This window comes from Phalangium opilio, unplaced genomic scaffold, assembly GCF_054372755.1.
Source record: "Phalangium opilio isolate 3A_F unplaced genomic scaffold, DU_Popi_V2 ptg000217l_1, whole genome shotgun sequence".
Classification (NCBI taxonomy): domain Eukaryota; kingdom Metazoa; phylum Arthropoda; class Arachnida; order Opiliones; family Phalangiidae; genus Phalangium; species Phalangium opilio.
This window is the reverse complement of record NW_028324218.1, coordinates 79,399-93,466: the sequence shown is the minus strand read 5'-3', so window position 1 is coordinate 93,466 and position 14,068 is coordinate 79,399. Positions and strand designations below refer to the sequence as shown.

The 14,068-nt window shown below is 40.1% G+C and overlaps 1 protein-coding gene across 1 annotated transcript in view; it reads right to left on the bottom strand.

The window, feature by feature from the left end:
- rdgA (retinal degeneration A) overlaps positions 1 to 13,798 on the bottom strand; it is a 31,163-nt gene extending 17,365 nt beyond the window's left edge. The window contains exons 1-15 of the mRNA XM_089857647.1: positions 13,525 to 13,798; positions 12,174 to 12,252; positions 11,983 to 12,066; positions 11,830 to 11,907; positions 11,566 to 11,724; positions 10,165 to 10,389; positions 8,924 to 9,108; positions 8,031 to 8,422; positions 7,747 to 7,939; positions 7,434 to 7,539; positions 6,841 to 7,336; positions 6,040 to 6,349; positions 5,508 to 5,571; positions 4,880 to 5,037; positions 2,617 to 2,780 (exon numbers count right to left, since the gene is read on the bottom strand). Of these exons, the coding sequence (XP_089713773.1) occupies positions 2,617 to 2,780; positions 4,880 to 5,037; positions 5,508 to 5,571; positions 6,040 to 6,349; positions 6,841 to 7,336; positions 7,434 to 7,539; positions 7,747 to 7,939; positions 8,031 to 8,422; positions 8,924 to 9,108; positions 10,165 to 10,389; positions 11,566 to 11,724; positions 11,830 to 11,907; positions 11,983 to 12,066; positions 12,174 to 12,252; positions 13,525 to 13,691 (2,860 nt within the window). The 5' untranslated portion in view covers positions 13,692 to 13,798. The remainder of the gene's footprint in view (positions 1 to 2,616; positions 2,781 to 4,879; positions 5,038 to 5,507; positions 5,572 to 6,039; positions 6,350 to 6,840; positions 7,337 to 7,433; positions 7,540 to 7,746; positions 7,940 to 8,030; positions 8,423 to 8,923; positions 9,109 to 10,164; positions 10,390 to 11,565; positions 11,725 to 11,829; positions 11,908 to 11,982; positions 12,067 to 12,173; positions 12,253 to 13,524) is intronic.
- Between the last annotated feature and the right edge of the window lie 270 nt (positions 13,799 to 14,068).

The window sequence follows — 14,068 nt, the reverse complement described above, 5'->3', positions numbered from 1 at the left end:
ACTAATCGCGATTATTTTTCGTGTTAAGGCAATGTACAACGGTACATAAAACCCCGGGTGTAATCGTAGCTTTCAAAATCCGACATCATTAAAATCTCAAGGTATTTTCCATGAAAATTAATGACAACTCGTAACTTTCTTATTTATGGACCGATTTTAACCATCTTAATTTCATTTTGAAGGTCTCATTCACCTCCATCGTTTTAATTAAACAAATCCGCAGAAATATCAGGATAATTTTCTTTCAAGGCATTTTTTGTATTTTCAAAAAAATGAACAGTAAGCCTTAATTACTAAAAAAAAAATTATTACTTAGGCGATGTCATGTATAGAAGCTTATTTGTTAAAAACGACTAAATGTCTCAAATGCGGAACTCTTTGAATTTTTTAAAAACTTACGTGTATTAATTTTAAAAAAAGCCTAAAAATTAAAAAGGGTAATTAAACCTTAGTGTATTTAATTTGTTTGGTTTATAAACTAACTGTATTTAAGTGCAATTAATGTATTTCTTTCTTAACTATTTATATTCGCTTATTTACAATATTTCTGTTATATTTCCTTTAATTATTTAAATCTCCAAAAAACATGGTGTAATTAATTTAAACTAATTAATCTTATAAATCCCGATATTCAATTTAAAAAAAAAATCTGTTAATTTTAATATTAATATTCATGTGTTCATGTTTTTTGTTGTTGTTGTTGTTGTTGTTGTTGGAATGTTATATGACTAAGTTACTTACGTGTTTTAAATAAAAAATGTGTTGTTTTTTACATCCCATGGTTAATTTTAGGTATAGCTTAACCTGCCTAATTAATTAATGTTTTTAATCACTCTACAGTAAACTGGCACCATTTTTTAATTTGTTAATTGTTTTTTTGTTTTAATTTGTGTTCGTTAAGGTTATCTAAATTTGTGTATTTATTTTTGTCCTGAAAAAACTATTTCTCATTTTATTTTCAAATTTATACGAATCTATAATATTATTTTGTTCGTAGAATTTTATTTCTTATTTCTTATTTTGGGGGGATTATTTTTGAAAAAGTCTGATCAAATGGCATATATTATTTTGGGCTTAGCAATAGTGTTTTGTATTTTTGTTTTTTCCAAGTGTTTATATTTTCTTGAATTTCACGTAAATGTGTTTTTTGTTGTCGGTTGTTTTATTTGTTGTTTTAAAATGTTAATTTTAAGGAACATTTCAAAAAACTTTAATTATAATTAATTTCCATAGAAATTAAATTAAAATTAAAAAGGCTTATCGTAGCCAAGTGATTCTTTTTTCCCAAAAATGTGTGTTAATTTTATGTTCGTTCACACGATTTTAATTTTTTTTTACAAATTTCACGTTAAAAATATGATGTAATACACACGTTTTTTTATCACGTACGAACAAGTTACGACGTGTTCACACCCTCGTTTCTTTGTCCCTACCATTTTGTTGACGTGTTTCTTGATCTAAATAATGTTCAATAATGTTTTTTTTTATTATCACACGTGAATAAATGTTTTTGGATTGTGTACAGTGTGAAATACGCCAGGCAGTGCCAAAAAATATGTGAAATGTGCATAAATGGATAAAATTATGCGGGGACAATTTTATTTCCAAACAAATGTGAAATGTGCATAAAGGAATGTGCTAAAATGTTTTGGTATGATTCTGTGAAGTTTAAACACGTGTACAGTGTGAAATACGTCAGGTAGTGTCAAAAATATGTGAAACGCACATGAAGGGATAAAAATATGCGGGGACAAATGTATTTCTAAAAATACGTGAAATGTGCATGAAATAATGTGCTAAAATGTTCTGGTGTGAATTTTAAAAATGTGCACAGTGTGAAACACACGAGGTGATGCCAAAAAATATGTGAAATGTGCATGAAGGGATAAAATTATGTGGGGACAAATGTTTTTTAAAAAATATGTGAAATGTGCATTAAGGAATGTGCTAAAATGTTCTGGTGTGAATTTTAAAAATGTGTACAGTGTAAAATAGGCTAATTAGTGCCAAAAATATGTGAAATGTACATGAAGGGATAAAATTTAAGCGGGACACATGTATTACATAAAATATGTAAAATATGCATAATTTAATATGCTAATTGCAACTACTACTACTACTACTACTACGCAAAAAAGGCAATAATAGTAAAAAAATTAAACCCAGATCACAAAAACATGCTTTAAAAATAACCTATATATAAAAACCATGGCAAAAATGAAGTGGAATTCATAAAAGACCAAAACAACTATAATGCCAAAAATTTGATTGAATTGAAGCATAATGTGAAATAAAATTTCAAAAAACCCAAAATTGCGGAGTGAAAACCCAAAAATAAGCCCCCCCCCCTACAACCACCTAAACAAACAGGGGGTTTTATAGGAAGGTGTTATGCAATAATGTCTAAAAAAATACGTCTACTAACCCGAGATAATGCGGGAATAGTGAACGAAAGCTTAGCAGGGGACCATATACGCCCCCAACTAGTGCAATAACACATACTTAAACTTCAAGCCACCATAAAATGACAATCATTTAATAATATATATCTCAAAACACACATGCAAATGAACATAAGTCCAAAAAATAAATAATAATAAAAATGTGGTTACGAACCTAGTAGGTAAGATTCGAGGGACTCGTCACCCTGTTGCGTTGCCAATTGCCGCGGTGTTAGACCCTGTTTATCAACGACACTAAGAGAGGCACCCGCCGAGATCAACATGCAACAAATCAACGGTTGCTTATACTTCGACGCCTTGTGTAATGCCGTTTGACCTCTACAAAACAAAGGAATAAGGTAACCCCCCCATTAAGAAAGTCAACCACGGATCTTATAAACCCATAAAGGGGCCCTCGTAAGGATTCTGGTACTTCAAGGTCATCGTCAAAGAAACCCACGCTCGAAGAGAGTGAGAGGGGGAAGAGAGAGTGAGAGAGGGGGAGGAAGAGGGAGGGAGAGAGGGAGGGAGGGGAAGAGAGAGAGAGAGAGGGCGGGGAAGAGAGAGAGAGAGAGGGAGGGGAAGAGAGAGAGAGAGGGAGGGGAAGAGAGAGAGAGAGGGAGGGGAAGAGAGAGAGAGAGGGAGGGGAAGAGAGAGAGAGGGAGGGGAAGAGAGAGAGAGAGGGAGGGAGGGGAAGAGAGAGGGAGGGAGGGAGGGGAAGAGAGAGGGAGGGAGGGAGGGGAAGAGAGAGAGAGGGAGGGGAAGAGAGAGAGAGGGAGGGAGGGAGGTAGAGAGAGGGAGGTAGAGAGAGAGAGAGGGAGGGGAAGAGAGAGAGAGGGGGGAGGGGAAGAGAGAGAGAGAGAGGGAGGGGAAGAGAGAGAGAGAGAGGGAGGGGAAGAGAGAGAGAGAGAGGGAGGGGAAGAGAGAGAGAGAGGGAGGGGAAGAGAGAGAGAGGGAGGGGAAGAGAGAGAGAGAGAGGGAGGGGAAGAGAGAGAGAGAGAGGGAGGGGAAGAGAGAGAGAGGGAGGGGAAGAGAGAGAGAGGGAGGGGAAGAGAGAGAGAGAGAGGGAGGGGAAGAGAGAGAGAGAGAGGGAGGGGAAGAGAGAGAGAGAGAGGGAGGGGAAGAGAGAGAGGGAGGGAGGGGAAGAGAGAGAGGGAGGGAGGGGAAGAGAGAGAGAGGGAGGGGAAGAGAGAGAGAGAGGGAGGGGAAGAGAGAGAGAGGGAGGGAGGGGAAGAGAGAGAGAGGGAGGGAGGGGAAGAGAGAGAGAGAGAGGGAGGGAGGTAGAGAGAGGGAGGTAGAGAGGTAGAGAGAGGGAGGTAGAGAGAGAGAGAGGGAGGGGAAGAGAGAGAGGGAGGGAGGGGAAGAGAGAGAGAGAGGGAGGGAGGGGAAGAGAGAGAGGGAGGGGAAGAGAGAGAGAGGGAGGGGAAGAGAGAGGGAGGGAGGGAGGGGAAGAGAGAGGGAGGGAGGGAGGGGAAGAGAGAGAGGGAGGGAGGGGAAGAGAGAGAGAGAGGGAGGGGAAGAGAGAGAGAGGGAGGGGAAGAGAGAGAGAGGGGGGGAAGAGAGAGAGAGGGAGGGGAAGAGAGAGAGAGGGAGGGGAAGAGAGAGAGAGAGAGGGAGGGGAAGAGAGAGAGAGAGGGAGGGGAAGAGAGAGAGGGAGGGGAAGAGAGAGAGAGAGGGAGGGGAAGAGAGAGAGAGGGAGGGGAAGAGAGAGAGAGGGAGGGGAAGAGAGAGAGAGAGAGAGGGAGGGGAAGAGAGAGAGAGGGAGGGAGGGGAAGAGAGAGGGAGGGAGGGAGGGGAAGAGAGAGAGAGAGAGGGAGGGGAAGAGAGAGAGGGAGGGAGGGGAAGAGAGAGAGAGGGAGGGAGGGGAAGAGAGAGAGAGAGAGGGAGGGAGGTAGAGAGAGGGAGGTAGAGAGGTAGAGAGAGGGAGGTAGAGAGAGAGAGAGGGAGGGGAAGAGAGAGAGGGAGGGAGGGGAAGAGAGAGAGAGGGAGGGAGGGGAAGAGAGAGAGAGGGAGGGGAAGAGAGAGAGAGGGAGGGGAAGAGAGAGGGAGGGAGGGAGGGGAAGAGAGAGGGAGGGAGGGAGGGGAAGAGAGAGAGGGAGGGGAAGAGAGAGAGAGAGAGGGAGGGGAAGAGAGAGAGAGGGAGGGGAAGAGAGAGAGAGAGAGGGAGGGGAAGAGAGAGAGAGAGGGAGGGGAAGAGAGAGAGAGGGAGGGAGGGGAAGAGAGAGGGAGGGAGGGAGGGGAAGAGAGAGAGAGAGGGAGGGGAAGAGAGAGAGAGGGAGGGAGGGAGGTAGAGAGAGGGAGGTAGAGAGAGAGAGGTAGAGATAGGCCGGGGATGTAAGGTCAGGGGAAAATGAGAGAGGCCGGGGACGTAAGGTCAGGGGAAAATGAATAAATTCTTTAAAGAGCGTTAAGTAAGTAAATAATTGAAGAAGACTTACTTATCATAGTCAGGCATATCGAGAATCGTTTTAGGAGCGTTGGATATTAAATACTGAACAGTTTCTTGATAACCACAACGAGAGGCATGGTGCAAGGCGGTCATACCATAATGGTCTTGCGATAAAAGGCTGAAACCCGAACGGTGAAGCTCCTCTAACTAAAGAGGGAACAAACGCGCACAGTTTTGGACGAGTTCTAACCAAGAAGCTATATCTAGTTTATTAGGGACAACTGAGAAGGAATAAGATGCCTAAGTATTCGCGCGCGCCATAGTGCTGCAGTCCCCCCCTTTCAAAATACAAGGGGGGACGTAAAAGGAGGAGACGCCGGGCTATTTCGCCTCCTCTCCTCAGTCGGAAAATATGACTGTAATTTTTTTCTCATTCGCGTCGCGCTGACGTGCACGAGTTTTCAAGAACCAATGAGATGCTGGCTGGTTGTAATTTAGAGGCGGCGGGGATTAACTCCGAACACGTCTACATAACGTTTGGACTGGAGATAAAGCTAAGCTAGAAATGTGGTGCGAATTTATACCGTTCTCCCTAATAAACTATAGATATCGCTTCTTGATGTTAACTTAATAGGCACGTACTAGTTAGTAATCGTAATTAAGAAAGGTAATTATACCTTTGTAAGGTTGTTTGTTTTGGCAGCGACTATGATATCATTTGATGGCATATCGGTCACAATTCTATATATACAAACGTCGCTCATAAGTTAAATTAAATTTATGTTATACTAAACATATAGGTCAAAGGTTAAATAGGAAAATATTCGGGTGGGTAATAACTTAATTAAAATTTAAATCTATAGCTACTAAGTCATAAAAACATAATATCTATAAGTTTCATGGTTTCATAAAAAACATGGCGTACTTATGAATAAGTATGTTATTTATGAAACACCGATCCACTACGTCACTTGACGAACGACATAAATTAATTTTGTTATATATTGTAATGGGAGTGTCTTACTCTGTACTGAGGAGGAATTCCAAACTACTGACGCTAAATTGAAATAGGATAGAAAGAGATAGATACAAGCTAAATCAAGCCAAGGCTTAAGAAGAGAAACTTAGACACCAATAAGCTAAGCCTTGGACTACTAAGGCGCGATGAACAAAGACAGACAGACACAAAGTACAAGTACTGGGACTTACCTAGGAAGAACGCTCCTGGAACCACTGCTATCGGAAGGTCCGGACGAATTTGAAGACACAGATTCGAGTCTAATTTTGCTGCAACTGGCGGAGGCGGCGTTGAGACATCCAGATTCGGAGTCCAAGTTGGTGATGTCATCGTCTGGAATGTCTAGACCAGGGGCCAGTAATGATATCGGTTCGACCAAATCCGGTATACCAGGGACTGTCTCGGGATCTAAGATGTACAGATCCTCCTGGCAAATGTCCATCACGTAATGAAGATTCTCTTGCGCCTTGTCGATGCGAAAAAATCGGTCCGCGGTACAAGCTAAGTTACAAGTAAAAGATACCGGGTACTTTATGGTATGTTTGCGCACGTTGACACGACAAAGTATAATAAGTTTAGGCACGTTGAAAGGACAAAGTATAATAAGTTTAGGCACGTTGAAAGGACAAAGTATAATAAGTTTGCGCACGTTGACACGACAAAAAATTAAAGTTTGCGCACGTTGAAAGGACAAAGTATAATAAGTTTGCGCACGTTGACACGACAAAAAATTAAAGTTTGCGCACGTTGAAAGGACATAGTATAATAAGTTTGCGCACGTTGATACGACAAAAAATTAAAGTTTGCGCACGTTGACACGACAATAAAATTAAAGTTTGTGCACGTTGACACGACAATAAAATTAAAGTTTGTGCACGTTGACACGATGAAGTATAATAAGTTTGCGCACGTTGACGCGACAAGCTTATATAAAAAGCTTTAGTAGGCTTAACAGTCTATGGTAATTACTACTAAAAGATATTTGTACTTACAATCAAGGAAGCACCAATCAGGAGAAAGTTTTTGAGCAGATATCGTTGTTAAATTAGTAGTAGTGGTAGTAGTAGTAGTTGTTGTTTCAGTATCAGCAGCGGGTGGTAAGGTGACGACCTCGACCTCCATCAACTTATTAATCTGACCGCGCACCGCTTCCAAGCAAGTATCCTGACTGACGCATAACTGAGTCAGTTGAATGGACAATTCCCGCAACTTCTCCTTATCGTAATGATAATTTTCGTAATCGGCCATATTGAGGCGGCGAACTTCCAGCATGAGTTTCTCCATGGTAGGAGCCAAAGGTTCCGGTCCTCTTCGTTTCGTCGCTTTGGCCATCATGTTGGCTTGGTTTCGCAACTTCATATCGATGACCGAAGGCAACAACTTGCAGGGTTCACCGTCAACTTGCATAGGAATTGTGCGGGTCGTCACCAAATGGGCTTGGCGACATTGAGCAAGACACGTTCCGTGACCTCCCGCCTGCAGGAAAGGCTACAAACCAAACCCCCGATCCCCAAGATTGACCATTTAAGTAAAAAACAACCCCCAAACGCTTCAGTACCCCTTGATCCAGTCATTAAGTACTCACCAACTGATACGTGGTGAGACCAATGACTTCAATTAAGCCATCATCGGTTTTTTGCATACCCAAACCGGACCCAACGTTACCCCATGGCCTCGTACCACCTCCGTAACTAGAGACAAGTGAAAATGCAACAATATACCCACCTGGAACAACTATCCTCACAATATGGCCTAGTTTCTATGGGCAAGGCTTAGAAATCAAAGAAAAACCAAGAAATACACTTCCCGGAAGTTGGAACAGCTATCCTAACAATATGGCTTAGTTTCTATGGGCAAGGCTTAGCAATGAAGAATAAGGCATGAAAAACGTATCTTACCTAGGTATATTTAGAAATAGAATAGAATGAACTTTCAACTCTCGTAGCCTATTGGTTAAATCGACACCGTCACACTCCAACGTGACGTAGGTACACAAATCCTTCCATTTCCTCTGCAAAAGATCTTTACCACCAGCTTGACCATAAAATACTTTGTTCCTTAATCGACTATTGAAGCGTTCAGGATGGGCTTCTGCCAAAAGACAAACCAACCCCACCAAGAAATATTCATTTCTAGTTCCTGGACACACTGTTGGTGGTCAAGATCATGCATGTCCAGTTACCTCTGGCTTCGTGGAACTCCAAGGCAATATGGGCATCGACACCCAATGAGTAGTAATTGTTAACTACGTTTAAGGGCATACTGGACTTTCCCTCTTCGCAAGTGGCCAAGTCCGCGTCGATATTGGGTTCAACTTGAAGATCCCACCTATCGAGTTGCGTCACTTCACCTTCTTGCACGTTTAATAAGATCTTGGAGATTGGTTCGTCGGTGTAACCACCGCCCCATCCCAACGATCGGGCCAGATCATTCCCAGTTCCGAGTGGTAAGATCGCGATCGGAGGGTAGGGGGAGATCCCAATCTGATCAAAGACCGATAACAACCATCCGACAGTACCATCGCCACCGCAAGCGAGGATTCTCAAGTTTGGAACTTTACGATAAAGCTCCAAGCTGTTCCGTTAAGCACATTTTTGGAATAACAGTTAACGACATGCCGCCTTTTAGGCAAGGATGATGGGGGGTGCGGACATGTAATTTGAGTGAAATCGGTGGGCACGCTAACTTTGGAACGACATAGGTCCGGTGGGACGCTAGAAAATGGGCGGGGAATACTCGGAAAAATGGCGGGCGGACTACGGTAGACGAATCAGGAAGACCGTCCGCCATTTTTCCGAGGATTCCTCCCCCATTTTCTAGCGTTCCACCGGACCTATCTGTGGGCACGCTAACTGTGGAACGAATTAGGTCTGATGGGACGCTATAAAATGGAGAGGAATACTCGGGAAAATGGTGGGACGAATCAGGAAGACGGTCCGCCATTTTCACGACTATTCCTCCCCATTTTCTAGCGTCCCACCCAACCCAAGTCGTTCCACAGTTAGCGTGCCCACCGATTTCCCTCATATTACGTATCCCACCCCCACTAGGGACGGACAAGTCAGGGAAACGTACCCTGCCGATGGTCCACCCTGCGATAGATCAAAAACTTGTCTCGGATTGAGTAGCCATTGAAACTTCTGCATTAATTTGGCCCCTTGATTCCCACCGCTTTTAGGATTGATAAAAACTAGCAAAGGCTTAGAATTGGCCGAGGGAATGGGCTTGATCGCGAATGTCCGCGACTGATCTTTCTCTCCCTGGAGTGGAAAGAAGGGGGAACCAATTCAAATCCCCCAACCAACTTGACAAACAAAACCCCACTCTAGACTATTGTATTATTTAAAACCAATACAAAAACCCTCCTTTATAATTAGTGACGTTCATTAAGAGACGCCTATTGTTCCTAAGGTTCATTAGGGATAAATTTAGGCCTAAAAATATTTAAAAAGAAACACAAATTCCAAGAAAGTCTTTTTCATTATTGAAAGAGTATTTATCATTAAATCAATAACCAGGGTTCATACAGCTTATGGAAAACCGATATCCCCGAGTTTTCCACGTTGTTTTCCCCCAGTTTTCCACATTGTTTTCCCCCATATATTTCCCGGTGTTTTCCACGTTATTTTCCCCATATATTTCCCACGTTATTTCCCCATATATTTCCCACGTTATTTCCCCATATATTTCCATGAATTTCCCACGTTATTTCTCAAATTCATTTCCCTGAATTTCCCACGTTATTTCTCAAATATATTTCCCTGAATTTCCCACGTTATTTCTCAAATATATTTCCCTGAATTTCCCACGTTATTTCTCAAATTCATTTCCCTGAATTTCCCACGTTATTTCTCAAATTCATTTCCCTGAATTTCCCACGTTATTTCTCAAATATATTTCCCTGAATTTCCCACGTTATTTCTCAAATTCATTTCCCTGAATTTCCCACGTTATTTCTCAAATATATTTCCCTGAATTTCCCACGTTATCTCCCTAAATTCCCCCCATATATTTCCCTGCCAACTACCTATTTCCCTAAGGTTTTCCGGGTTTATATGAACCCTGATTACGTAGAACACCCCCTGAAGTATTAATTAGACAGTAGTAGTAGGCCTAATCTAATTAAAACAACGGCTCACTAAGAGAGCTATAAAAATAAAAATGGTTTCCATAGCAATAAAACAAACCCTTAAAAGCGTCTTGAACTTTTGTCAAGTACTAACCTCCCCCCCCCCTCAAAAAAAAAAACCCCCCGCCAAAAATTAAACTTAATCCAAAATTTAAATAAGAGAGAGAGAGGGTTTTAATTACGGTACCTCTTTTTTGGCTTTCCTTTTAGTGGAGGCTCGTTTTTTGGGCGGCCTCCTGATGGAGGATTTGAAGGAATCTTTCCTGGGCAGTTTAACGATCCACGATTGTGGAACAATTAAATTAGAATGTGTTCCTAAAAGGCAAGTTTCTTCGATTCGATTGATGCTAAAACACGTCTCTTTGTTGTGATATGCCGTTTTACACCAAGAACAACTGATCGCAACGATTTCCTACCAATCAAATTCAAACAGTTTAGGATTCTGTCTTTGTTGTACGAAATAGGAATTCAATTTTTCGCTAAGCCTAGTTTTAAGGTATAAATAGGCCTAATAAAAACGAAGTCCAGAACGGGATTCATGATGACAAAGGAAAATTTTGGCAAGTAGGCTTAGATAACAGAAACAAAATGGCGACGACCGCGATTCGTGATGACTAGTCAAAAAAATCGAGCAGCTCGCGTCGTGTTGCGCGTGATCGAGTGGGCTATGTCTTAGGTAATCGAAACCAGCGTGAAACAGGGAAAATGACCAGTCTAAAATTAATTCGGACTGGGTCTCTGGACCACTAAGAAAATTCAAGGGTAACCACAGCCCAGACAACTCAAATATATTAAGTATCCACTTCTTTAGTTTAGCAGACAACGTGCCCTGGTCAATGGCCCAAACAATGTCCAGTTAAAAAAAAATCCTTATTTCCCACCCTGACCGAAACAAAATGTCGACCGCGATTCCTGATGATTAGTCAAAAAATCGGGCAGCTCGTGATCGAGTTGGCTAGGGCTTAGGTAACAGAAACAAAATGGAGACCGGGATTCAGAAATCAAGATGACTAGGCAAAAATTGACAATTAGGCTTAGCTAACAGAAACAAAATGGCGACCACGATTCGTGACAACTAGGTTTAATCAAAGGAAACAAAATGGAGACCAGAACCCATGATGACTAGGCAAAAGTTGACAACTAGGCTTAAAATTTAGGCTTAACTAACAGAAACAAAATTAAATCGGAATTCATGTTGACTTAGCCAAAAAATTATAATTAGACTTAACACTTAGGCTTAGATAACAAAAACAAAATGAAGACTGGGATTCAATAATAATAATAGGGAAAAATTTATAACTAGGCTTAACATTTAGGCTTAACTACCAGAGGCAAAATGATGACCAGAATTCATGTTGACAATTCAAAATTTGACAACTAGGCTTAAAATTTAGGCTTAGCTTACAGAAACAAAATGGAGGCGGAATTCCTGTTGACTTTGCAAAAAATTGACAAGTAGGCTTAGCTAACAGAAACAAAATGGCGACCGAGACTATTCAAAAAATGACAAGTAGGCTTAACATTAAAACTAAATATTAATAAATAAATCAGTTTAATTGAACTGTTTTTTTCTTTTTATTAGACTTACTTTACTTCCAAAGGATAATTTCGACTGAAAAGACTTTCCACATTGATCACAACGTCCTTTTTGATGCCTCCGATGCACCCAATGATGCTTATTCCCCGTTTGCTCCCTATACTGACGAATTCCCACATCTTTAAACGTTTCTTTACATTCAAATTTTGTCTAAATTAAACGAAAACCAATTAAAATTAACATTAATTAACAAGTCTAAAACAAATACTTAAAAAAAAAGATTGCACAAAACAGCGAGTGAACACATTCACGTACCTTTTCTACTAAAATATTAACACAACCAGTATGAACTATGACTTTACAAGCTGGACATTTCATCCTCGAACCTTGCTTCTATTTAAAACAACAATAATAATTATTATTTAAGTTTAATTATTAATTAATTTGTATTTAATAATTAAGACTTACTGAGCAATCATTGTCACCAACATAGCACATGTCCCCAGAGGCACTTGTTGGGACCCAAAGATGATCACCGTTCACTGCACCCTCCTTAAATTAATTAAACTAATTAATTTAATTACTTAAGGCTTAATTTAATTTTAATAATTATAAAGTTAAAGTTAAATTTAAATTAAATTAAATGAAAATAAACGTACACTCCAATCAGGGGTACTCCTTAAACTCCGCGTTTCCCCATTTTGACTTGAGATTTTTATGTCACCTTGGATCGCCTTTCTGCAAAGATTAAAACACATAATCATTAAAATTAAAATTAACTTCAAGTTCAGAATAATCAACGTTTAATTTAATAAAATGTACAACATTTAACATTCAAAGCTTGTCATGTCAACAGCTGTTTTAAAAAAACGTGCCAAAACCAAACCAAAATCAACACTGCATTTCATTTGTCTATTTAATTCAACACTTACTAAGCAAACATTGCTAAATATTGACTCTAAATACATTAAAATATAAGTAAATTTGATTAAATTAATCGTATCTTTAATCAATTAATGTAAATATAACTAATATGAATGAAACTTAATTAATTTACCCTTCATTTAATTCCAACCCAATAGATACATTTTCTGTTATAAATATATTCCCTATATAACTGTAAACCGCGTGAACGATTGATATTAAAATACACATGCATTTAATTTTAATCTAAATTAAAGTCCGTTGAACTCAAAAGCCCCTAGCTACAACCTTATTCAGTTTGATTTATTATAAACTGTTGTTGACACTAGTCCAGGCCTGGGACTCTTAAGCCTTGCGTTTTGAACTACAGAGGCTATTATTTAAATTGTACGAGGCTAAAAAGGGCACAATATTCTCTAGGATGTAAAAGAATCGACCGTCATTCATTTCTATTATGGTAGGAAAGGTGTTTTTGGGCTTGGTGAAGTAAAAGCCGGCACGCCAAAAGCGCCAGCCTTTCTATGTATTCTCTATGGGGAGTACGCTAAGCCTCGGTTCGAGTGTGTCCATAAAAATATCTTTCCCCGCCCCGTTGTCCAGCCCCAGTTTCCCTAATGATGTCATTGATTTTATGACGAAACGCGACCCGAGGCGTCTTTTCGTGCATGTTTCAACCAAAAATTGTAAACAAATTGTCATTTCCTCACCTAAAATTCAGCGATAAACCAAAGTTTTTGAATAACCCATTGGACATGACATAACGGGTTTGTGAACTTTAACCTCGCGCGACTTCCCTAGCGCCATCCGGTTACCGTCAATACCCGGATATTGCAACTTTTTTATTTTTAAATTTTGGGGGGATATTCCCCACGTGTGTTGTCTGGTGGAATGGGCCCCAGTTTTAAAAAGTATTAAGCCAAAATATTAATTAATTAATTAATCTACTGATTATATTGATAAATTTTGTAGCTAAGCCTTGGCGGCTATAGACGTTACGTCACACACACGCCCCAAATATAACAATAAATAAATAAATGATAATAAAGCCTCCTCATGATTCAGGAATAAATTAAATTTGTACCACACCTTCTTTTAGTTGCTTTCTTCCGCACGAGCATAAAATCTAACGCACGGCTATCAGTTTTTGATTTTCGCGTTGTTACAACACTTGTTCTGCGTCTCCGAGCTTTCCTAGGTTCATCATAAACACCGAAAAACGCGCAAAATATATGCGCTGACGAGGACATGGTCATGATATTACGAAGCGCAATTACACCACACCTACACGTAGTCGTTAGGCCTAACTAACTACATAAATACTAAGCCTAAAAACACTGTACTACATCCTCTCAAGTCTCGAAGATGTGATAAAACTAACTAGTTAGAGATATTACCAACTTAGCCCCCCTTTCAAGTTTCAATAGGGATGTGAAAAGGATATTTATTATCACCAAAAAATAGAGGCTTCATTTACGATAACCGCATATATAAATCTTAACAGGTATGTACATAATAATAATACAGGTGTTATATATTATATTCGGTTTGCATATATTTTATCAAAATGCGTAAATGGAGCAATGATTTCTGGTTTTTTTTACGGCCCGGGAAATTAGAGACCGTGTTGCGT